General features: G+C 39.6%; 1 protein-coding gene across 2 annotated transcripts; it reads left to right on the plus strand.

Annotated features, from left to right (window-relative positions):
- The first annotated feature begins 517 nt into the window (after positions 1-517).
- Positions 518-24,696, plus strand: DEK (DEK proto-oncogene). Of its 2 annotated transcripts, XM_044426591.1 has the most exons (11): positions 518-728; positions 5,337-5,468; positions 8,822-8,923; positions 9,617-9,726; positions 11,864-11,958; positions 13,212-13,332; positions 15,334-15,519; positions 19,120-19,255; positions 20,655-20,803; positions 21,752-21,820; positions 22,161-24,696. In XM_044426591.1, the coding sequence occupies exons 2-11, from the start codon at positions 5,348-5,350 to the stop codon at positions 22,170-22,172; spliced, it is 1,101 nt and encodes a 366-aa protein (XP_044282526.1). In that variant the 5' UTR covers positions 518-728; positions 5,337-5,347; the 3' UTR covers positions 22,173-24,696. The 2 variants fall into 2 exon arrangements, with proteins under 2 accessions (XP_044282526.1, XP_044282527.1); XM_044426592.1 differs by lacking the exon at positions 5,337-5,468.
- The last annotated feature ends 342 nt before the right edge of the window (positions 24,697-25,038 follow it).

The following is a 25,038-nucleotide window of genomic DNA, read 5'->3' on the forward strand; positions in this document are numbered from 1 at the left end:
CTGAATCCCCATCGCATCCACGTTTCCTTAGAAATCGCCGTGATTTCAGGGAGACTTCCTCTCACCTACGCGGGCGGACTAGCACTTGCGTAGTGCAGAGATCCTTCATGATTTGCTTGGAAGCGGAAGAGCCACCGGGCACAACGAGCTCGCTTGCAAAGAAGACCCTAGTTACAGAGTGCACAGCAGGCCTGCCCGAGCTTAAAAAAGAACCAGAGAGCTAAGGAGCAAAGCCTTTCTCGGTGCTCCGGTTTTGAAAGTGCGCCTTCACCCTCCCGCTGCTGCAAAAATGCGCGAGCCGCGAGAGCCACAACAAAGGGCAACGGCGTCCATACCGAGTCGCGCTCCCACGCCCCCCAAAGCCAACCCCACTTACAACTTCCTCCAAAGTAAACTCCCTCCGCCCCTGCTCTACCCCTTCCCTTCCTTCCTGTCCATCACTTTCCAAACCCCGCCTTACGCGGAACGCGTCCGAGCATCGATTGGCTAGCGATTTCCCGCTTCCTTCTTCCCTTTTGACAACCCGCCATTTTGAAACGTTGTTGATTTTTCTGGGGAGAGTGGAGTAACGCCAGGCGCACGCCTTAAGTCCCGCCCCCTCCCTCTCTACCATTCCGGGCTCTTATTCCCTGAGGGGGGCTGTAGTGCTCTGTTCGCGGTTGCCTCGGCTCCCGGCGTTGCCGTTTCCACTTTCTGAGAAGCGCCCCGCGGTGCCCGTCTCTGGCCAGGTGGGTGTTCCGTGCTAACGGTCACGGGGAAGGAAGGTTCCAACGGGCCTGGGCGGAGGGGTGGCTTTTGAGGCGTTCCGGCCCGCGCGCGGTGTTCGGTCGAGCACGGCTTAGAAAGCAGACGGCCCCGCTCCCGAGGGAGAGCCGTCATTTCATCTGTCCCTTCCCTTGAAGGCGTTCCGGGCGTGGGGCCTGACGCCTTCCCCGCGCGAACTCTTTTTTTCCCGCCGGAATTCTGTTGTCTGTCATTGCCCTTGCTAGCCAGCCTCGCTGTAGTGGGAAGGAAGCCCAGCAACGCTTCTGTGTGTCTTTGTGTCATGGGCCCCGAAAGCTCCAGAAAATTATAATTCTTAGGAAAGAAGTGGCATTTTGGTAGAAGCAGATTATATAAATGGAGAATTTACTCATACTTGCTGGAGAGTTAGACAAAAAATGGATCCATTCTGAACAAAAGATCACCGTTGCTCAGGTCTGTGTTCTTAAATTACATCAAATCAGTCGTGACTTATCACATTGATAGCAGTGGGTTTACGGTAAGCATGACTATTGGAGGAGTCAACCTTATTTGTGCAAGGTTTGTCCAAGTTTAGTTTCTCTGCATCTGCTCAACTCCTGTGCTTTAATCTGCATCTAATATTTACAAGTTGCATAAAATGGGATTTTTAATATCAAAACCTTTTAGAGAAGTAGTATGTATAAGTAGTATGTATAACAATTCCTTCATGGATCACTGCCTTGTTGTGGCAAAGGGGCTTGCGTAGCTCAATGAAGCTATGAGCTATGCCGTGCGGGGCCACCCAAGACGGACAGGTCATAGCAGAAAGCGCTGACAAAACATGATCCACTAGAGAAGGAAATGGCAACCCACTCCAGTATTTTTGCCATGAAAACCCCATGGACAGTACCAAAAGGCAAAAAGACATGACGCCGGAAGATGAACCCCTCAGGTTGGAAGGTGACCAGTATGCTACTGGGGAAGAGCAGAGGGCTAGTACTAGTAGCGCCAGAAGGAATGACAGATTTATCTGGTGGTGAGAGTCCAATGCTGTAAAGATCTATACTCCATAGCAACCTGGAATGTAAGATCCATGAATCAAGGCAAGCTGGATGTGGTCAAACAAGAGATGACAAGACTGAACATTGACATCTTAGGAATCAGTGAACTAAAATGGACAGGAATGGGTGAATTTAATTCAGATGACCATCAGGTATACTACTGCAGGAAAGAGTCCCTCAGAAAAAATGAAGTAGCCTTCATAGTCAATAAAAGAGTAGGAAAAGCAGTACTGGGATACAATCTCCAAAATGACAGAATGATCTCAGTTCAAATCCAAGGCAAACCATTCAACATCACAGTAGTCCAAGTCTATGCCCCAACCAGTGGTGCTGAAGAGGCTGAAGTTGACTGGTTCTGTGAAGGCCTACAACATCTTCTAGAATTAACACCAACAAATGATGTCCTTATCATCATGGGGGATTGGAATGCTAAAGTAGGAAGTCAAAAGATAACCGGAATAACAGGCAAGTTTGGCCTTGGAGTACAAAATGAAGCAGGGCACAGGCTGGTAGAATTTTGTCAAAAGAATACGATGGTCATTTATTTATTTTATTTTTATTTATTTATTTTTCAATTTATATCCTGCCTTTTCCCTCAAAGGGCTCAAGGCTGCTTACATCATTCTCCTTCTACATCTTATCCCCACAACAACACCCTGTGAGGTAGGTTGGGCTGAGAGTCTGTGACTGGCCCAAAGTCTCCCAGTTGGCTTCATGGCTGAGCGGGGACTAGAACCCAGATCGTTTGAGTCCCAGTCCCATGCTCTTAACCACTGCACCACACGGTCATAGCCAACACTATTTTCCAACAACCCAAGAGACGACTCTACACGTGGACATAACCAGATGGTCAACACAGAAATCAGATTGACTATGTGCTCTGCAGCCAAAGATGGAGAAGATCTATACAGTCAGTAAAAACTAGACCAGGAGCTGACTGTGGGTCAGATCATGAGCTTGTTGCAAATTTAGGCATAAATTGAAGAAAGTAGAGAAAAGCACTAGGACACTCAGGTATGACCTAAATCATATCCCTGATGAATATACAGTAGAGATGACCAACAGATTTAAGGAATTAGATCTGAGAGACAGAGTGTATGAAGAACTTTGGACGGAGGTTCGCAACACTGTACAAGAGGTAGCAACTAAAACCATCCCAAAGAAAAAGAAATGCAAGAAAGCAAAATGGCTGTCTGAGGAAGCTTTACAAATAGCTGAGGAAAGAAGGCAAGTGAAAGGCAAAGTAGAAAGAGAAAGACACACCCAATTGAATGCAGAATTCCAGAGAATAGCTAGAAGAGATAAGAATGCCTTCTTAAATGAACCGTGCAAAGAAATAGAAGAAAACAATAGAATAGGGAGGACCAGAGATCTCTTCAAGAAAATTGGAGATATGAAGGGAACGTTTCATGCAAAGATGGGCATGATAAACGACCAAAATGGCAGAGACCTAACAGAGGCAGAAGAGATTAAGAAGAGGAGGCAAGATTGCACAGGAACTATACAAGAGAGAGCTTAACGTCCCTGATAAGCATGATAGGGTGGTCACTGACCTCGAGCTAGAGTCTGAGCAACAACAAAGCTAGTGGAGGTGACAGTATTCCAGGTGAGCTATTCAGAATCTTAAAAGACGATGCAGTAAAAGTGCTACACTCAATATGCCAGCAAATTTGGAAAACTCAGTAGTGGATACAGAACTAGAAAAGGTCAGTTTACATTCCCATCCGAAAGAAGGGCAATGCCAAAGAATGTTCAAACTACCACACCATTGCACTCATTTCACATGCTAGCATAGTTATGCTCAAAATCCTACAAGCTATGCTCCAGCGGCATGTGGACTGAGAACTACCAGAAGTACAGGCAGGATTTCGAAGAGGGAGAAGAACTAGAGATCAAATTGCCAACATACGCTGGATCATGGAAAAAGCTAGGGAGTACCAGAAAAACATCTACTTCTGCTTCATTGACTATGCTAAAGCCTTTGATTGTGTGGATCACAGCAAATTGTGGCAAGTTCTTAAAGAGATGGGAGTACCAGACCATCTTATTTGTCTCTTGAGAAACCTATATGCAGGTCAAGAAGCAACAGTGAGAACTGGACACGGAACCACTGATTGGTTCAAAATTGAGAAAGGAGTTCGGCACGGCTGTATACTGTCATCCTGCCTATTTAACTTATATGCAGAGCACATCATGAGAAAGGCGGGGCTAGATGAATCACCAGTTGGAATTAAGATTGGTGGGAGAAATATCAACAACCTCAGATATGCAGATGATACCACTCTAATGGCAGAAAGTGAAGAGGAACTAAAGGGCCTCTGGATGTGGGTGAAGGAGGAGAGCGCAAAAGTTGGCTTGAACCTCAACATTAAGAAAACTAAGATCATGGCATCCGGTCCTCTCACTTCCTGGCAAAAAGATGAGGAAGAAATGGAGGTAGTGACAGATTTTAATTTCCTGGGCTCCAAGATCACCGCAGATGGGGACTGCAGCCAAGAAATTAAAAGACGCTCCTGGGGAGGAAAACTATGATAAATCTAGATAGCATGCTAAAAAGCAGAGATATCACCCTGCCAACAAAAGTGTGTCTAGTCAAAGCTATGGCTTTCCCAATTGCAATGTATGGCTGTGAAAGTTGGACCATAAGGAAGGCTGAGCGCCAAAGAATTGATGCCTTTGAATTGTGGTGCTGGCGGAGACTCCTGTGAGTTCCTTGGACAGCAAGGCAATCAAACCAGTCAGTCCTAGAGGAGATCAACCCTGACTGCTCTTTCGAAGGCCAGATCCTGAAGATGAAACTGAAATACTTTGTCCACCTAATGAGAAGGAAGGACTCCCTGGAGAAGAGCCTAATGCTGGGAACAATAGATGGCAAAAGGAGGAGGGGACGGCAGAGAATGAGGTGGTTAGATGGAGTCACTAAAGCAGTTGGTGTGTGCTTGAGTGGACTGGGGGGGGGGATGGTGGAGGACAGGAAGGCCTGGAGGAATGTTGTCCATGGGGTCACGATGGGTCGGACACAACTTCCGACTAACAACAACAACAATGTATAACAAAGACACAACAGGTTGCTTTAGATACAAAAAAGTGACAGGAGGCATTCAGACTACGTAGATATAGAGAACAGAGAAGGTCCATTCTAGACTTTATGTAGTCTAATTGTGTGCAACTGAAATTGTATTATAGATTTTTTTCTTTTAACAAAGTAGCATATGTGGTGTGTGAAGAATAGCAGAGGATAAACAATGCTGTGTGTAACTAGCTTGAATAGAACAGAGGCTCTTCTTGGAACAAGTGGTTACTTACCCCAACGTTTACAAATGATTGAACATTCCTTCCCTGTGTTATTCTTTAACAACATATTTGTTAGCCATCTGATTTTTCTAGTACATACAATCAGCAGTGTCAGAACTGTAAAATGGTTACACAAATCTTTAGGCTGTAAAAGGTTTGTTACAAAGCAGAGCATCATCTTATGCTACAAAAAAGATTGATATGCATGCTTCAAATATTATTTTCATACTAAAGTCATGTTGACATATTTCTATGCAGAAGAATCAGTCATGTCTTCTGTTTCTGAAAAAGATGGTTCATTGCCCGTCGAGCAAACAGAAGAAATAGAACCAGAGATTGAAAACAAAGTTGAAGATAGTGAAGAGGAGGAAGAGGAGGAAGAAGAAAAAGGTAGGTGTATGACCACATAAAGAATGGAAGAATCTGCACTAATCTAAATATATAAGGGGTTGTATGTGCAACAGGACATTATTATGTCCTCTCCTACCCTTGTCCTCATCTAAGCCTCGGCAAATGGGGCGGCATAAAATGTTTTAATAAATAAAAAAATAAAATAAGCAGAAACCCTTTGGAAGAAAATTCAACATTGAACTGCATTTGAAAAATTCTTTTCACACACAGTATTACTTTGAATTACAAGTTTCCAAATATGTATTATTAGTTTCATTAAAAGAATCTGAGAATCATATAAAAGGCTATATGGTGTTCTGTGTAACAGAAATATGTCTTCTATTTTAGAACACTACAAGATTTGGAAAAAGATCTAGATTATATTGAGCCGAATACCCTCTGGTTATTAAAAGAGTTTCTAGATATATTGCACATTTCTCATATTTTCATCTTCATTAAGCACCTGAGATTCTAAAGATAAAATCCCATGGGGTGTACCTTAAATAATTTTAAGCCCTTGAACTCTTGGCATTTAAAGAATCATCAGATGCACATGTCCAGCATTTGCTTGCTAGTTGGGAAGTTGTGTTTGACCCATCGCGACTCCATGGACAACATTCCTCCAGGCCTTCCTGTCCTCCACCATCCCCCGGAGTCCACTTAAGCCAGGGGTCCTCAAACTTTTTGAATAGGGGGCCAGTTGAAAGGCTGTGGGGCTGGTGAGGTGGGGGTGCCTGGGGGCACAGGCTGGTGAAATGCCGTTGGGCACGTGCAAGGCGGCATCGGGCCCGCGCAGCAGTGGCTTGATCGCTCGGAGATCTCCCAGTGAGCCCAAAACCATCTCCTAGTGAGCAAGTCACCACCTCCCTGCCCGCGCTGTGAGGCAGTGGCAAGTGCGTGCATATTGGAGACAGGTGGTGGCAGCTTGCTTGCTTGGAGATCATCTCCAAGTGAGCCAGCCACCATCTCCCCGCCTGTGCTGCAAGGCAGCTTGTATGAGAGGCAGGCAGCTTGCTCGCTCGGAGACCATCTCTGAGCGAGCGAGCCACCACCTCCCCGCCTGCACAGCAAGCACGTGCAGGTGGCAAATGGCAGTGAGGGTTGGATAGCTGGCCATGGCGGGCCAGAACTGTCGCGGGCCATAATTTGAGGACCCATGACTTAAGCTCACACCAATTACTTCAGTGATTCCATCTAGCCACCTCATTCTCTGCCGTCCCCTTCTTCTTTTGCCCTCTATTGTTCCCAGCATTAGACTCTTCTCCAGTGAGTCCTCCCTTCTCATTAGGTGGCCAAAGTATTTGAGTTTCATCTTCAGTATCTGGCCTTCTAAAGAGCAGTCAGGGTTGATCTCCTCTAGGACTGACTTGTTTGACCTCCTTGCCGTTCAAGGAACTCGCAGGAATCTTCTCCAGCAACACAATTCAAAGGCATCAATTCTTCAGTGCTCAGCCTTCCTTATGGTCCAGCTTTCACAGCCATACATTGCAACTGGGAAAACCGTAGCCTTGACTATACACACTTTCACAGGGTGATGTCTGCTTTTTAGTATGCTGTCTAGATTTGCCATAGCTTTCCTCCCAAGGAGCAAGCGTCTTTTAATTTCTTGGCTGCAGTCCCCAACTGCGGTGATCTTGGAGCCCAGGAAAATAAAATCTGTCACTGCCTCCATTTCTTCCCCATCTATTTGCCAGGAAGTGATAGGACCAGATGCCATGATCTTAGTTTTCTTAATGTTGAGTTTCAAGCCAACTTTTGCGCTCTCCTCTTTCACCCGCATCAAGAGTGGCATCAACTGCATATCTGACGTTGTTGATATTTCTCCTAGCAATTTTAATTCCAATTTGGGATTAATCTAGCCCCACCTGTCTGCTATGACCTGTCTTGGGGGCCCCTGCATGACATAGCTCATAGCTTCATTGCACTACACAAGCCCCTCGCCACGGCAATGCAGTGATCCATGAAGGGGATGTGCAGCACACTGTGTGGCAATTAATTAACTTGTGATTTACCCCTGTTAAATGAGAACAGGAGCATTGAGAAGTATGGTGAATGGCCTGTTGATGCCATTTCCACCAGTCTTTGAATTTGCACTAGAAAATATTTTCTGGGGAATATACATTTTAGTACTTACAGGGGCTAGTTGTCTTTATTTTCCACAGAACTGCCTTTTGAGCCTTTGTAAGGGCTTCAGTCAGATTATGATAACATTTCTCTAATGTAGGAATTGGCAAATATTTCCTGTTAGACAGTGGACAGGGCAATAAAGTTAGTTCAGTCCAATGTCTAGGTATATTTTCTTACTTTCTGAATGTAGGTTTAAATGCTTGCTTGTGGTTTACAAATTACAATACTCTTGAGGAAAGTTTTATTATCTCTGCTAAGTTACTATGGAAAAGATGGTTTCTTAACAAGTAAAACAGGCGTCATACCTGAAGGAGCTTCAAAAGCATTGAACATTCATCCAAACATGTAATTTGCTGCTCCCCTTAGATGAATAGCAATTGCTCCAGGTGAACATAAAGTAGAAAGCTGGTACATATGTATATACATAAAGTGTTGGTTTGTTACATGGTCTTAGCATGCTAGTACATGAAGGGTAATGCCATCGGATGTGTACAAGAAGGAAATGCTACCTCCAGTTTTGGGTTTGCAGGTTGAAATTTTGGTAGGGAATCTGTCCCTGTCCTCAGACTGCACTTATTCAGGAAGTTAGTTGGGAGAGAATGGATGGTGTCTGTATATTTGGATTAGCATATCAGTCAGATATTTCAGAAATAATGATATTGATTGATGAATTAACTTGCTGCCTATTTAATACAACTCTCTTAAAAATTTGACATCTTTTTTCATGGTTAATCTGTTGATTTATTTTATTAAATTTATGTATTAAATTTCTAAACCACCCCAATAGCCAATAAGGCGCTTCTGTTGCTATTTTTATTTCTGGATCTGTAGGCTCAGCCTGCTGTTCCAAGATAGAAACTTAAACTGTTGCAGTTTTTTCACATTTGTAGACCATTGTTAGGTTAGAATAATTCATTACATGTTAATGATTACATTTTAAAAATAGTTAACTTTCTTCTTCAGTAACACTTAATTATTTTGCAATTAACCTACATATTGAACCAGTTAATGATTGAATTATCATTTTAGTTCTAAGAAAGTTAATACTTAACAATACCTGACTGTTATTTGTTAACATCTAAGCAATATAGACTGATAAGTAGAATGGATTCAGTCAAATGCCAGTGTTTTTAGAAGTACTTAGAATACTTGTTTTGTAGGTCTTATGTTTTTCTTGTATAGCCTTTCTATTTTTTGTGAAAGAAGTATGTATGGTTGTCTTACAGAAAAGAGTCTCATTGTCGAAGGAAAGAGAGAGAAGAAAAAAGTAGAAAGGTTGACCATGCAAGTGTCTTCATTGCAAAAGGAACCTTTTACAATTACACCTGGCAAGTTGTTTTAAGAATATTGTATATTGACTATGATTACCTTTGTTCTTTTGTAGTCTTTAACAAATGTTAAACTAGAGTTCATATGCTTCTAAAAATTTAATAGGACATCAGTGTATGTTTAGATATGATACTGTCATCTAATCCTATTAATAGATTTGTGCCACAGTGATACAACCAACAATTTGCATTCCAGCCATTCCAGTTCAGACCTAAATTTGGAAGTATAGCTCAATTAAATGGCAAGTCTATCTCCCATGTTATTTGCCTAACATTTGTTTGCACCTGACTCTTTGTGCAGGCTTTGAAATCCACAAGAGAGCCATGTTCTTAGTCTTTCCAGTACAAATGAAGAAAACTATTGTGCTGGGCCTTGTGAGCCATTCATAGGCTCATACCATTGAAAGATTGTTTCTGGTGCTTAGTAAATACACATTTGGAGGTAGTTGTGCTTTGTAATTTTCATCACTTGGCTTTATGTTATCCAGTCTAACAAGGGACACACACTGAATGTTTAATTATGTGTGTGTTTCTCAAGTCTCTGAGCCACAATTTACAGGCAATTAGTTAAATATTCAACTAATAGTTATATGAACCATGAGGTAGCCTCCTGTGTTCTTGAAGGTATGATTTAGTAAACATTTAAGTATTAATGTTATGACTAAATTTAATATAACACGTTCCTTCTTTCAGGAAAGGGACAAAAACTTTGTGAAATTGAACGGATACAGTACTTCTTGAGCAAAAAGAAAACAGATGAACTTCGAAATCTGCATAAACTTCTTTACAACAGACCAGGCACAGTAAGACGTCTCAAAACACTTTCTTCATTCAAGTTGATTTGAAACTGACATGAAGTATAGTATAGCTTTCTTTCTGAAGACTGTGACCCTAAAGATACTTTGAAATCAGTGGACATAGGACAATTGGTCTGCATCCAATTTTTTTAGCCATTTTCATGGTTTTACTTATGCTTCTTTATTGATTATGTTTGAGCATTTGATGCCAAGCTCATGTAAATGTCTAAAACAATTTACCATGTGGCAGTTTGGGTGGAGGTTGCTACTTGAGAAAAGTGAGTTTAAACACCTCTTAATAAAACTTGCCTTACTGAAACTAGTTCTTTATATCTTGGCCAGCAGTTTTTTAGAATGGAGTGTATTAAGTCTGTATTCATTTTTCATTTTAAACTTCCTTTTTTTCCCATTAATCCTGGTGTTGATAGGTATAGGGTCTGCTAGTGTTGGCATTTCTAAGCACCATCTTGTCTAGTTCTTCAGTCTTTGTTCTATGCTTACATCTCACTTGGTTTATTTGAGATTTTTGTTAAAATCAGTAGTCCTCCAACAGGATGTTGCAGTGAAGTACTCTTATTGAAGGTCTCAGCCATTCATGCTTTCTTCTAGAATACTCCATTCTACCAGTTGCAGACATTCCATTCTGTGCCTCAAGGTTAAGATTCCATACCTACTAAGCATGCTCATACCTCATTGGGCTGTTTAGGGGGGAGTTCGTACTCTTAAGAGTTTTCCTAAAGATTTTTGTTATACTTTTATAAACCTTAGGGTTTCTGAGCCTGGTGACAGCTTTGCCTTGTGTGTGGGTGAATATTGACAATTTGGCTATGGAAGCTCCCACATGTGTAAATTGAATATGCAATAAGTATTTAGGATCAATGGAATGTTACAAAGTTTGCAAGCCCTCTGTTATAATTGTAACATTTTCATGAGTATAATTCTTAAGCCTATCTTAACTAGTAGAACCAAAATTGCTACAGGTTTCATTGTGGCCCATTTTTGTAGGCCTTGTACTATCCATATAGTTCATCTATAGAAGTCAAATCTGTATGTATCAATTGGTTATCATCAAATTTCCACACCCAACCATACAGTACTTCAGCACATGCCTTGATGTTTATTTCACTTTTAGGATATACCTTTTGTTACTGAGAAATTCATCAGAACTGGAGTGGATTCTTTTTTTAAAAAATTGTTAACAGGAAATTGTACCTTAACATTTTAAAAACATTTGTTCTTATCTATTATAAATCATTTGTAGTGCTATCTAATGTGGCTGTCTTTAACCCTCAGAACTTGGAGGATTGTGGGCAACCTATCAAAGGGTAAAGACATGTGGAAGTGAAGGCTGACTCTTCACTTTCTCTACCTGCAAAAAATGTTGACAGGCAGTTTTAGATGTTTTTCCCTCCCTGTCCTCCAGAATGTCCACCAAACACTAACCTGTAGGTTGGTCTTCTGACCTTAAAGCTGCAGCTAATGTAATTATTTTCCTATCAGCTGCAAAAAGAGCATGCTGTAAGCTTGAAGTCTCAGGACTAACTTCACAGTACTTTTCCAAGGTTGGAGTTGGGACTCTGACTTTCCCAGAGCGTGCAAGACCTATAGCCTTGCATGCTTAAAAATTATATTTAGAACTGAGCTGAAACAGAAACTAGCAAACTAATTCCACAGTGCTATTTACAGTTTGCAAACATTGACTCAATCAGTGCTTCTGTGGATAGCATGAGATTAATTTGTTGAGGTATCTGAACTCCACACTTTCCCTTAAATTCATTTCAAAATGATTTTATGCCAAAAAAAATTGAGAGAGTTCCATAGACAATGCAGGGATACTTCTCTTTCTTGCCGCACTGTGCTACTGAACATGGTACCAAAAAGAAAGGAAGTATTGTCTTGGTAATGATGCTAATCATTGTGACTACAAACAACCACAAAACAAAGTTGAAGCTGAATTTAGTTTCCTTGTACAAAGGTTGCACCCCACAGCCTTCCCAATTTTCCTCCAAAATGTTACGCAGAGTGATATTTGGCTCAGTCCTAGTAATATTGTAATTTATCTTTTAAAGGAAGCTCATAAATCTGAAATAAATTGAGATTCTGTATATGCTGCATCTAAAAATCCACATGTTTAATGTTTAAGGTTGCTTCATTAAAGAAGAATGTGGGCCAATTCAGTGGTTTTCCATTTGAGAAAGGAAGTGACCAATATAAAAAAAAGGAAGAAATGTTGAAAAAGTAAGCTTTTAAAACCCTTTCTCATGGTCAGATGGCTTAATTTATGTTAATACATGCATTCTAAGTATTGTGCACAACAACTGCTTGAGCTAAGTCTTGTTCTCTCAGGACATAATTAAATTTATAACTTCAGCATATTTCATTCCAAATCATTTCCATGAATATTACTTAAAGTCAGGATGAATAAATTTAAAAGCACCACATTATTTCTACTGTTGTTTAAACTGTTTGAAAACCCAGCAGAAAATTTTATTTAAAACATTATTGTAGATTTTCATACACACAAACATGGAATGCTGTTCAGCCAAATTAAGCATGCTAATATCCCATTGATTTTTTCCCATGGGAAAGTTAAGCTGAAATAATGGGAACCTAAATAGGCTTAACCTTGTCCAAATTGTACCCTTGATGTTTAGCTGAAGCTTAACTTCTCTGCTGCCTTAATATTTTTGCAGAATTTTGTAGAACTTAGATTGTTTTCAAAATATATTTTAATTGGCTATGGTAGTGGTAAATTTACTAATGCATATAAGTAACCTTTACATTGTCTTGCAGAATTTTCTGAGCTGGGCAGTATAATTGTGTTGGCATATAGTGAGTTGTTAGATTTCACTGCTCCTACATTTGATCCTAACCTTATTACAGTTCCACAGTTAAGTGTTTTAAAAATGAGCTACCCATATTTTGGTCATTTAGCAGTCTTTTTGTTAAACTGCTAAATGACTGTTACTGAAGAAGGTGCTCTTTAAAAGCAATCAAAATATTTAAACCTTTGAAATTGTATTTGTAGAATGTAGTCCTTCAGTGAAAAACAAGATTTTCTGTCCTTCAAACTGCTGTTCTTAGTTTTATAAAAGATACTGTATGATTTTATTTTAGAGGTTGGGGCTTGTAACCATTGGAGAAAAATTGTTGAATTCAAAGTTATCTTTTATGTTGTTTTGTTTAGTATTTGTGACCCCACCCCCCATAAGTGTTTGAAGGGAACAGAGAGAAAGAAGTTCATTGTAGAGAATAAGTAAAATATTTTTCAGTTGTTTGCTTGTAAGAGTGTGCAAATCATCTTATTTAATAAGAGTGTAGTCTTATTTGAGACCTTTGTTTCGTGTAATGGATGTAGATGGTTAACATTTGAATTCCAAGTACTTTTGGACATTGATAATCATATGGGTTATAGTTGTATGAAACATTTTCCCCCTCCATATTACTTGAAAAATTATAAATCAAGTTTAATAAAATGTATTTCTCTACAGATACAGAAATGCAATGCTGAAAAGTATATGCGAGGTTCTTGATTTGGAAAGATCAGGAGTTAATAGTGAACTGGTAGCCAGAATCTTAAACTTCTTAATGGATCCAAAACCTTCAGGCAAGGTGAGATAATAAAAAGCTATATTTAGACTGTTCTTGTATTCTGAATTGTAGCAGAAGGAGCAAAGAACAGTAATGGTGTTCATGCCTATAATTTGGACTTAACTGGTGTTAGTCAAAAAGAAGAGGGGATAGGGTGCTTCTCCAAAGACTTAAATACTGGCAGTATTAACTTTAAACTAAAATATGCTGGTGTATTTTGGCCCTACCCTTTTCCACATCTGAGAACTTCGCTGAAATTGAATTTGGCCTTTAATCTGAAAATGGTTTAATTCACTTTTGCAACAATTACTAAAACAGCATTACAATTAGACTGACATGAGCATTTCTCATAAGGTTCTTTTCAGGTCATGCCTAAGAAGTACCAAACATTTGTTATAGTAAATAATTTTTTTAAAAAAAATCTTGGTATTTCCACAAAAATCTTGGTATTTCCACTGCATCATGATTGTTCATATGAAAGCAAAAATTCTTCCAAGAGTTTTGAGGCAAGCAGAATATTTAACCTGAGATAAAAATCAAATCATGTTCTCCTTGCCTTAGAGTATTAAATCACTATTGCTTGGTGTACTACAAACAATAATAATAAAAAAGAGTAACTGAAGTCTCCTGTTTGGGAGAAAACAGTCCACCATGGTCAGGAAGACTGACAGATGAAGGCAACCAGAGATGAAAAAGGTCTGTATTTATATCATTTACTTGGATATTTCCACAAACTCTTCAAATAGGAAATGGTAGTCCTCCTTGAGCTTGCCATTGCTTTCCACAATTTTCCATTGAAAAGCTATAAGTTACCACCCATGTAAGTTCTAATACACAAAGAAATTCTAATTTCTAATGAAATAAAACTGTTTCACAAAGTGTGGCTGTGCTGGCCAACCTTTTATATTTAGCTGTCTAATACTGAAATTGTTCTTCAGTTCTGATGTGTCATTCCTCTCAAACAATGCATGTACATTATGTCTGCAGATTTGTTCTAATATATTTAGAAAATCTAAATATATGAGTATTTATTATACTATCCTGCCTTTTTCCTTTCAAGGAGCTCAAAGTTGCTTACAGAATTCTCCTCCTCCTCAATCTTATCCTCACAATAACAACTCTGTGAAGTAGGCTGGGTAGAAAATCTGTGGCAGGCCCAAAGTCACCCAATGAGCTCTATTGTTGAAAGGAGATTAGAACCCAGATCTTCTGAATCCCAGGAACAAATAATTCCATGATATTTTCAAAATGATTTCATAGTGTAGAATCACACTTTGATAGTAGTTAATTCCTTACAACATTGTGTTCTTTGGTTGGTTGGGTGTGTCGTGTGGCTAGCACTTCTTTCCCATGAAAACAACGAATCTGGTTCCTGCTACTAAAGTCTTTATTTTGTACAGAGCTTACTATTACAAACACATGTGATGAGATGATGTTGTCCTCTCTTTCTGAATGGTATCAGTTCATGGAATACTTTTAACCCTCCTGGGCTGTCCCTTGATGGGCAGGTCAGAAAGGCTCCTCTCTCTTAGTCATTCCAACAGTCTCGCTTCTAACTGCCCCAATCTGCATGTGCGTCTGTGGGAGCACGTAACTCCTGTGTTCACACCGTCCTTATCTGCAGGTGCTGCAACTGTTCCCTCGGCAACTGCTAGGTCGGCCTCTGATTGCCATAAGCTTTTGATTTCCTCCTGAATCCCTCCTCCCTCTGTGCTCTCAGCCCCTAGGAGTGCACCATCTGGGCATGGAGGGGGTGTTTGAACTATTGGCACCGAATACACATCTTCCTGTAATGAACCCTGGTTCTCACGGGAAGCCTCTCCCTCATGCGCATGCCAAAGACTCCTCTGAGTCAGCACGCACAACAGGTTGGTTGGTTTGATTTTATTAGAATTGTATGCTTCCCTGTTAGCCATAAGTCTCTCTGGGTGGCTCAAACATATTTCAGCAACAATTAAAATGGTAAATAATACATAATATGCATAATAAATGCAATGTATAATAACTTTTTCTTTCTAATAGCCATTGCCAAAATCCAAGAAAGCAACCAACAAAGGTGGTAAAAAAGAACGAAGTAGCTCTGGAACAGCACGGAAAGCCAAACGCACCAAATGTCCTGAGATCCTGACTGATGAATCCAGTAGTGAGGAAGATGAAAAGAAAGAAAAAGATGAATCATCTGAAGAAGATAAAGAAAGTGAAGAGGAGGTAAAACTATACAATGTATATTAAAGGTTTCTAATTCAGTTATAGAGTAATGAGGTAGGAACAGTAGGGTTACAGAGAAAAATCCTGTAAATGGATAAACTACTAAAAGGTACCAAAATGTAATAAATAATGTATTTTCTTGAAAATATCTCCTTTGTGCTACAAATACTGTGGAAATGTGCATGTTGTGCTAAACCAGCATAGGTTGATTGCTTGATAACCCAGAAGATAATCTGCTACTTGTCATGGCTTCCTGCCCACCCACTCTTCCATGTTTTCCATGTGCCTTTGCAGCAGAATCATTCTTTCTTTGGTCTCTACATGAGCACCCTTTCTGCAATTGATCTGCTTGATTGGCAGCTATGGGGGAGCTCTTACATCAGTTTGCCAAATAGAATTAAGTTTTTTGTGTCTTCTGTGAATATGATAACACTTGCCGGGGCGGGGTGGGGCAGAGCAGGGGGGAAGTCTTGGGCAAACCCTCCTGGTTGCTCTTTAGTCCCACATACCCTTTTTGTCACTTTGATCCTCCTCTTCTGGGCTTCTTTTGCTAGTAAACAACTTAAAAAAGGGGCTGCTTCACATCTTCCCATTGTAAAAACACCTACCCCAAAAGCTCCTAGTGCAGGTATCACATACTGTTCTCCTCCTTTCTTCTTGTTATTTCCCTCCACCAGTTTCCATTGTTGATTCTTAGATATAAATAAACATTTCATGGCAGATCAGTAAAGGTGAGGGGCAGTTCTGCAAATCTCATAGCTTACTATTACATCTATGCACTTGCACAAGACCAAATTTTAAAGGTTGCAAGTGCATTCGGGATGCTTTAGTTTCATTTCTGGCATGGGTAACACTGACATGGGGTGAAGGAGGATGGCATGGCACTAGTGAGATCATGTGGAATGGCAGAGTTTTATGCTGCTCTTGTTGAGTACCTTGGAAGCCCTTTTAAACAGACCAAATTGAAGCCATTGATTCATGTCTTCTATAAAGAGAAGTCACCACGGGTGAATTTTCCCATGACGGTTTTTGTTACAGCAAGGCAGCTGCCATTTTGAATATTTGTGCCCAGTTGGGCTTTTAATTAGTTGTGAGTATATTGCTGGGCAAGGGATGCAGGTGGCGCAGTGGTTTAAACTGCTGTGCTGCTGGGCTGGGTGATCAAAAGGTCGCCGGTTCGAATCTGCACAACGGGGTGAGTTCCCATTGCTCTGTCCCAGCTCCTGCCATCCTTGCAGTTTGAAAGCATGCAAATACAAGTAGATGAAAAGGTACCGCTTCGGTGGGAAGGTAACAGCATTCTGTGCACTTTGGTGTTTAGTCATGCCGGCCACATGACCACGGAGACTGTCTGCAAACAAACGCTGGCTCCCTCAGCTAGGAACGGAGATGAGCATCGACCCCTAGAGTCAGACATGACTGGACTTAACATCAAGGGGAAACCTTTACCTTTTATATTGCTGGGCAGTTTGACAAGCCACTATGAAACTCTAAAGCAGTTTATCGTTTCAGGTAGTTAGAGGTTTGAACAGTACCCCCCTCTTGTCAATGTCCTTGTTAATTTCATCCACCACTTCTGTTCTTGTCTTGCCAGTGAACACCTTTAAGGCAGGTGGAGGGTATTTGAAAATGTCCAGCAGTTCTTTCCCCACACCCTCCTCCTGCTTGTTGTTTCCCTCCACTAGTCTCTTTTGTGAGCCATCAGATATAAATTTGGGTTACAGAGTAATAATGTAGATTGCTAAAAATACACAATTTCATGGGAAGAAGGGTAATGCCAAGAGGAAAATTAAGCAAATTTCATGCCAGAGCATTGAGGAAAATTGCTAAAATTACGCAAACATTATGGCAGAGTAGTAAATTGAGGAGGGAAAGCTGAGATAAACACATTTCAAGGTACAGCAGGGAATGAAGGGGATTCCAGGCAGGGGGTTGGTGAGTACACACAGTTTTCAAAGCAGGGGGAAAACCACATTAATTGTATAGCTGCAGAGTTTCAATTACAGATATCAGGAGCATTTGTAAGGTTGCAAATATATAGGATCATATAGGATGATCTGCAGTGTCCTTTCTCCTTTGTTTTCAGGATCATGAAACAGAGGGCACTGAGAAGGGATAAGGATAGCAGGTGCACTAGTGGGTAGGGTGAATAAAAATCAATGATTTCAAAACATTAAAAATCAGTTGTTAAAAAAATTAAATTGGATTTTTTAAAAAATAAAATGCTTTTTGAGGAAAAGTTTATAATTTTTTTATTTAATATCCATTATAATCCAAAGGTTATTCATCATGAAATAAGGATTTGTTTTTAATTATGTAGCATGAGGCTGTATATTCATGTACAATTTAAATATTTTTTGGGTAAATGAATTACATTAATGCATTCACAATGCCATGCTCTTTCAGAGCTTTTTGTAAGATTATTGAGCAGTTTTTCTGTCTAGAAAACATCTAGATACTCTATTGCAGATGCTTGGTTTTACAGTTCTCAAATCTGTGAATGTGTGTCTGCAGAGATCACATGCCATTTCTTCACAGTAAAAATGTTATAAAATAGAGTTGAGGAAAAGGAATTAATCCCATTGTTCCTTTGCAGATCTATGTACACAGAACCAGCTCCTTACCTTTAAGTGCTAGGTTTCAAAAATTCAATGAATAGAAGATTGTAGAGTGGAAGAGAGCTGCACAAGAAGCTAAGTGTGAGGAGGGAAGGCAAGCAGTAAAAATGAAAGTGAAGGCTTTTGAGCAGAATACTCCAGAAGAAAAGATACTTTAAATCACTTTGGATCTTTTTGTGTATAGCCTGAGGTTTATCATATTATTCTTTTCCTGGAGGAGAAAACCTATAATGACAGCAGGCTGTCAGAGAGAATCAGTTTGGGGATATTTTAATGAAGTTCCTCTACCCACAGGTAAAGCAGGCAGGCACGCAAATTATGTAGAAAACCATGATTTAAATCTAATCTGATGAGTGATTTAAATCGATTTGATTTAAATCAAGTCCAGCCTGCTAGTGGGATGGCAAGAAGCAGTAAGGCTTCTTGTTGCTCTTGCTGAGCAGCTTCCTAGTAGTTTCCAACAACACATGGGGGTTTCTGTGCCAGGTTTGTGCACAACAAGGCAGTCTGAAGAATTCAACAGTAAGCCAGGGATTCTCAGGCTGGTTGGTTTAAAGAAAAGTAAATGAGCCTGTAATCACCCTTGGGGGTTTGTTACATTGTACAAACCAGATAGTAGGGCTAGATTGTGATGAAATTCATAAATCTCTGTGTGTAAGGAAGTGCCGATAAGAATTGTGGTATGCTTTCATATTTCTCCAATCATTTTAGCCTCTAATTTTAGGGACAAACTACTTGATACTAACCTCTGATTTATAGGCACAACCTTCTTCATTTGCCTGAAAAAATCAGAAAGGACTGTTCTTTAACAATTTAGAAAACTTGCCAGAACTGGAGACAGGTAATGCAATTATACCTTGTTTGAGTGGAGTTCCTCGGTTTTTCTTTGTAACTATATAATATATATTAGCTAGTAGCTTTGTAGAATAAAAAGCAGTAAATACTATAGTAGACTTGAATATTATTTTAATTTCTCCTACAGCGACCTAAAAAGACATCAAAAAAAGAAAAGCCCAAGCAAAAAACTGCTTCAAAAAGCAAAAAGGGCACAAAGAATGCTAATGTTAAGAAAGCAGATAGTAGCACAACCAAGAAGAGTCAAAACAGCTCCAAAAAAGGTAAATTTGCCTCCTAAAAAAATTCTAGAGTTTTGCAAGTGGACTTGAGTTTATCTTCAGAAGATGCAACTTTTTCAGCACTGTTTCATACCCATTTTACTTACTTGTGTTCAGCACTGACTAGTGGAATCAATGACAGAAACCCTTAAATTCAGCCCACGTGAAAATGCCACCATTACATCCCTGAATGGATATCTCTTAGGCTCAACTTTTATTAAACATCCATAACACCACTGTTAAAAGTATTAGGTTTTACAAGTTGCTACAGTTCTTCCAGATTTTTGCCTTATACTTAAGAAAACTTGGTATTATATTGTGATGTTAAGAGATTAAAGTGGGGACAACAATGGAGTTCAGGTAATACCCCAGCGGATCAGATGTTTCAGTGATACTTTCAAATTATTTCTAGACATACAGTCTTTAGTTTTGTCTACAATAGCTATGTAGCTGATCAATGGCCCAGAGTCCACTGGAGCTTCAAAAAAGCCTGTCCTCAGCCAGCTTAACACAGATGCTTGCCAGGGCATCTGTATAAAGTTGCCAGAGAGACAATATGTGGTAAATGGACTTAGATTATTTCATTAGTATTACTCTTATAATGCCATCACTCTTTCCAAAGTAATATATACAAAACAGGCGCATAACCTAAGGAATCTTTTTTATGTGTTGGTAGAAACAGACAATGGGATTTGAATACAGTTATATACGTATGCTTAGTTGAAGTTTTCAGGAGTGACTAAAGATAAGTCTTGGTAACAGATGGAGGTTGAGGGTAGGACAGAGGTGGCCCCACGACTGTGTTAATGGAGGGAACTTCAAATATATTTTATTTATTTTTTGATTTATATCCTGCCTTTTTCCTACAAAGGGCTCAAGCAGCTTACATCTCCTCCTTCATCTTATCCCCAAAACAACAACCCTGTGAGGTTGGGCTGAGTGTCTGTAACTGGCACAAAGTCACTCAGTTGGCTCCATGGCTGAGTGGGGATTAGAACCCAGATCGTCTGAGTCCCAGTCCCATGCTCTTAACCACTACACCACACTGGCTCTCTCACACTATATGTGAGACAGCGGGGGAAACAGATGGATGTTTTAAGGGAGCAGGTGACCCTTGGGTGGCTGAAGCTGGAAGGGATTGAAGGTCATTGGTAGGGATATAAAAATAGAGAAGGTAAAACATTGGAAGGTAAAACACTGTGGTAGAAATATCCCTCCATTTACAATTGCCATCTGAGTCTGCAAGTGTCTGTTTGAAAAGTGCCAGTTCAGAAGCACTCTTGAATACGAGCAACTTCTATTGCTGTTCTTTGGATCCGGGCCAAAGTGTTGACTTGTGGGGAAGAAAAGCAACAAATTTATCACTGTCTACATTTTAATGACAAAATATGTTTATGTTTAGAAAGTGAATCTGAGGATAGTTCAGATGATGAGCCTTTAATTAAAAAGTTGAAAAAGCCACCTACGGATGAAGAGCTGAAAGAAACAGTGAAGAAGCTATTAGCTAATGCAAACTTAGAGGAAGTTACCATGAAACAGATTTGTAAAGAGGTTTGTGTCTGACTTATTTTCTATAACGGATTTCATAAGTTCTTACGTTTCTTGCTGGTGCTGGAAAACTGAAGTTACTTCAATTCATGCCTTTTAAATCCACTATAACAGCATGATATTTCTGTACCTAAAGTAGCAGTATATTTTTAAGTTGCTGCCTGAAAGAAAACTGACGGATTACATATTTTGTATCTGTCGGGTCCCAGGTCCATCATTTACTTACCTCAGATCCTACTGTTTCTGTAAGCTGCTCAGAGCAGGTACATAAACATTTGCTCTTGCGTGCGTGTGTGCATGCACGCACTCACACACACTCTTTATCGTCACAACAACCTTTGAAGAAAGTTACATTTAGAGTGACTAGGCCACAGGCATACAGTAGGCATCAAAGTGGGCAGAGATTTGAACCAGGGTCTTCCCAGTCCTAATCTGACACGAACATCTGTTTGCATAATTTACTCCCAAGCTTTCTTACTTCCCCTCCAATGCAGAATAAAGTTAGAAGTTTTTATCCAATGTAATGGAAGATACCCCATTCCATTAAACACGGGACTTCTCCATTGAGTCATTCTGTATTGCATGCGTGATCAGGGGAACCAAAACGGAAATTTGAGAGAATGCAAATGTGAGACCTGCTCCTGATCATTCTTCCTGTTGGGAATATTGAGTGGGGTCAAATATGTAAGCAGCATAACTAGCTTTGCTCTAATTACATAATCTCTGTGCTGCAAATTATATCTGAGGGAGAAGATACGATTTAAATCATTGAAACTTTATGTTTACTTCTTTCTTGTTTCAACTTAAATCCCTACCTTTCATACTTTCTATCTGCATATTTTAAAAAACCCAGGAGATCCTGTTTGTCGTGCATCTAATTTGTCTGTTAAGTCATCAAAATCATCTTCTGATTCAAATACTTTAACTTTTGCATTACACTGGTCATTACAGGTATATGAAAGCTATCCCAGTTATGACTTGTCTGACCGAAAAGGCTTCATCAAAAAAACAGTGGAAGAGGTAAATATTTGACCAATGAAATATCATAGGATGGTTCCAAAGACTAAAATAAGCTGCTGTTTAAAATTGGACATCTTGGTTGGTTAAGAAGATCAAGTTCTAAACACAGTTCCTGAAATTGCAGCTTGTAACTTGGTAACTTTAAATTTAAAGTTTGAGCTATAGACCTTGAAAGTCATAGCATGAGACTTAAAATATTTACTTAATAAGTCCTATTGATTTCCTTTAAAATTTCTTTCAAGCAAACGGTTTAAATTGCAACCATAGTATTGTGTTTGTGGGATGGGGATTTATACTGTAGGCTCAAGATTTAAAACTACACAAACTCTTTTCTTTTTAGCTCATTTCATGATCTAATGGGAAGACATGAAAGCTTCAGACTTGTTCCCGTGGATTTAAATATTTTACAGAACACCAGCAAAAATGTCAATTTGTTCTTTTGCCCTTTTGGTATAACATAGTATTTAGTCAGGGATGATTCTACTGACTTAATGTCCTGAGTGTTAATGGAAATTACTTCAACTTTTTAAAATTGCGTTTAATGCAGTTCTTAGATTTTTGCATGGCAAAAAATGTTCCCTGCTTTTTGTACATCATGAGGTTTCTTTGAACAAGCAGATCTACTATAGCTGTTGTAGGTTTTAGTGCATTGTAATGTAGAGGTTTTTTTTTAAAAAAATCATTATGAAAGCTGTTGTCTGTACATACACATGCTGAGACTGTCAAATACTACAGTATTAGGCATTACATTGATTTTGAATATCTACCCATTCTCTTAATCAGGAGTAAGTCATGAGCCCTGACAATGATTATTCTAAATTATGATTATCTTGCATGTGTACACATCTTGAGAACTGGCAAAGCATGGTAACTTGCAGATGTTATTTTTGTACTTTTAAGAGTTTGTATATAAGCTTAATTCAATCTCCTTTGCTTAAAATCAGGTGGTTTAGAAGAATAATCAGTGCGTTTTAGAGGACTGGACCAGTGTCAGTGTTCAGGAGTGGGGTTATGATTAATTAGGAAGGAAGGAGGTATAACTACCGTACAAAAGAAATGTTTGCCTTCTAAAGAAATTCTTCTTTGCACTCATATTTTTCAGTGTTTAACTGGGTAGAGGCAACTACAAATTACCTTGTTCTAAAGGCTTTACATTAGCAGTAGGCAATTTGTGACCTTTCAGATGTTTGATCTCAACTTATGTGAGACATAGCCAGTGGTGAGGGATGGTGTGAACTGAAGGCCAAACATCTGGAGAGATACATATTGCACTCCTGCTTCATATGATGCCTGCATATTGAATCCAATATATAGGAAAAGCAACTATGACTTTGAAATAAGTCTTTCCTGAGGCAGACAAGTCTTTGAGAAAGTCATGTTCAGTGTGTATAACTTTCTGTTTTAAAGTTCCTGGAAAATCAATCTTCCTTATCTATGAGTGATTTCAGAATAGAACTTTAATACCTTCATGGTATCAGCTGGGCATTTTTGTATTTCTGTATTTAAAGTTAAGGTGTATTTGTAAGTGGGGGCAAAAAACCTTAATACCACAGTCCTCTATCTATCCATTCAGAAGTGAGTTTTTGAGTTTAATGGGGCTTCTTGTCATGTAAAATTGTTACAGGATTGCAGCCTGGGGAGGGGGGAGCAACTATATGGCTCCCAAACTGTCTGAAGAACTATAGGGTGCTTCAGATTCTATGGTCCAAAGTTACAGATAGCACTCTGACTTTAGAGGGGTGTATCTGCAAACTGCCCTCTGCCCCCTTGCAGCCAGCCTTGAAAAACTTGCTCCAGCTGCCTCCTCAGTGTTGGGAGTATGACCTTGGAGATGGTGAAAAGAGAGTATTTCAGTGAGTGGGCCAAGGGAGAGGCCAAAATATGAGCTACCCTGGGGCTTCCTGAACTCCTTCCCTCCCACTCTGAAACATTTTTCTAAATTGGCAAACAATAACCCTGTCTAGCAATAACACAGGGAGGAAAATATTATCCCAGCTGTTCCTACTCCCTTGCATAGAATGAGCATATATGTCAGTTTGGGTGTTTATAGTCATTGTAATAGGATTGTATCCTAAGGGCACCATCCAATGTGGGACAGAGGAAACACAGTGGCACTCTGCCTCCATGCTCTATTGACTGCCTGTACCCTTCTGAGTAGGTGGTGGGGAGGAGCTAGGCATTACTGTCTAATGAACAAGCCAGGCAGGACTTCAGCCCCTCCTTGCATGCATGGGCAAAAGGCTTAGCTGAATTTGGCCAAGAGAGCAGCTGCTCTGAAAATGGTCTTCTGTCTTAGGAGCAGCAGTCAGTGTATAGAGAACCTCTGCAAGAGCAGCAGGTGGTCTTTCTGAACACCGCTGCAACTTCAGAGGGAGTTTTAACAAAAATTGGAGTGTGACTTTTCCTGTAGCTAGCCAGACAGCATTTATCAGACATGGGATTGCCCTACATGTATCAACTTTAGACCCCAGCTGCTTTAAGAGTAATAATATAAATTAAAACCTGTTCTGCAGGCAGTTCACGAATTAAGTACCTGCTCAAAAAATGTCATTGTCAGTAAAGCTATGCCCATTGATCATGAATCAGAGCTCCCAACAAATGCCAAATATGTGTCATAATACATAAATGATTGTATTGATTGCAAGTACTGCAGGTTTTAAATACAATAGTAATATGTAGTTAAGAATCATAGAACTATATTATGAAAATATTCAGTCAGTAAGCTGATCAGTCTCTACCATTTTTACAACTTTTTTGCATGTGATCCTTTATATTAAGGCTGAGTGTAACAAGCTTTATATTCAATAAATGTCTTTAAGGAGAATGTATATTTGATATTTTAATACATGTACAGTAAAACTTGATACAGAATCAAATGTGCTTGCTGTTTGTCATCTAGACAAATCTTTTATTGCTTTATAAGATGCAAAAGTAATCCAAACCCAAATGACAAGACAGCATCTCTATATCGGGCTTTGTCTGTTAGGAGGTACAAGCACATCTAGTCTTCACTTAACCTTAAGGAGATGTGTTGACCAGGAATAAATATATTTTAGGCACAAAGAATTTAGTCTTAATAACCTAAGAGCCATACTGCATCAGCCTAAAGGCCTATATAGTCCAGCATTCTGTGCTCAAAAGTGGTCAACCAGATACCAGGGGAAGTGCCACAAACAAGACATTAAATACAAATTGCTAGCAAATGCAAGCAGTAGGAT

The sequence above is a fragment of the Varanus komodoensis genome, unplaced genomic scaffold (assembly GCF_004798865.1).
Source record: "Varanus komodoensis strain SLA01 unplaced genomic scaffold, ASM479886v1 scaffold17, whole genome shotgun sequence".
Classification (NCBI taxonomy): domain Eukaryota; kingdom Metazoa; phylum Chordata; class Lepidosauria; order Squamata; family Varanidae; genus Varanus; species Varanus komodoensis.

What these genes read in the sequence shown, in the direction of transcription:
- DEK (XM_044426591.1), top strand. Translation starts at nt 5,348, where the DNA reads ATGTCTTCTGTTTCTGAAAAAGATGGTTCATTGCCCGTCGAGCAAACA. An exon ending in AAGGAAGAAATGTTGAAAAA is followed by an intron (nt 11,959 to 13,211) that starts GTAAGCTTTTAA and finishes ATTTCTCTACAG; the next exon opens with ATACAGAAATGCAATGCTGA. An exon ending in ATAAAGAAAGTGAAGAGGAG is followed by an intron (nt 15,520 to 19,119) that starts GTAAAACTATAC and finishes TTTCTCCTACAG; the next exon opens with CGACCTAAAAAGACATCAAA.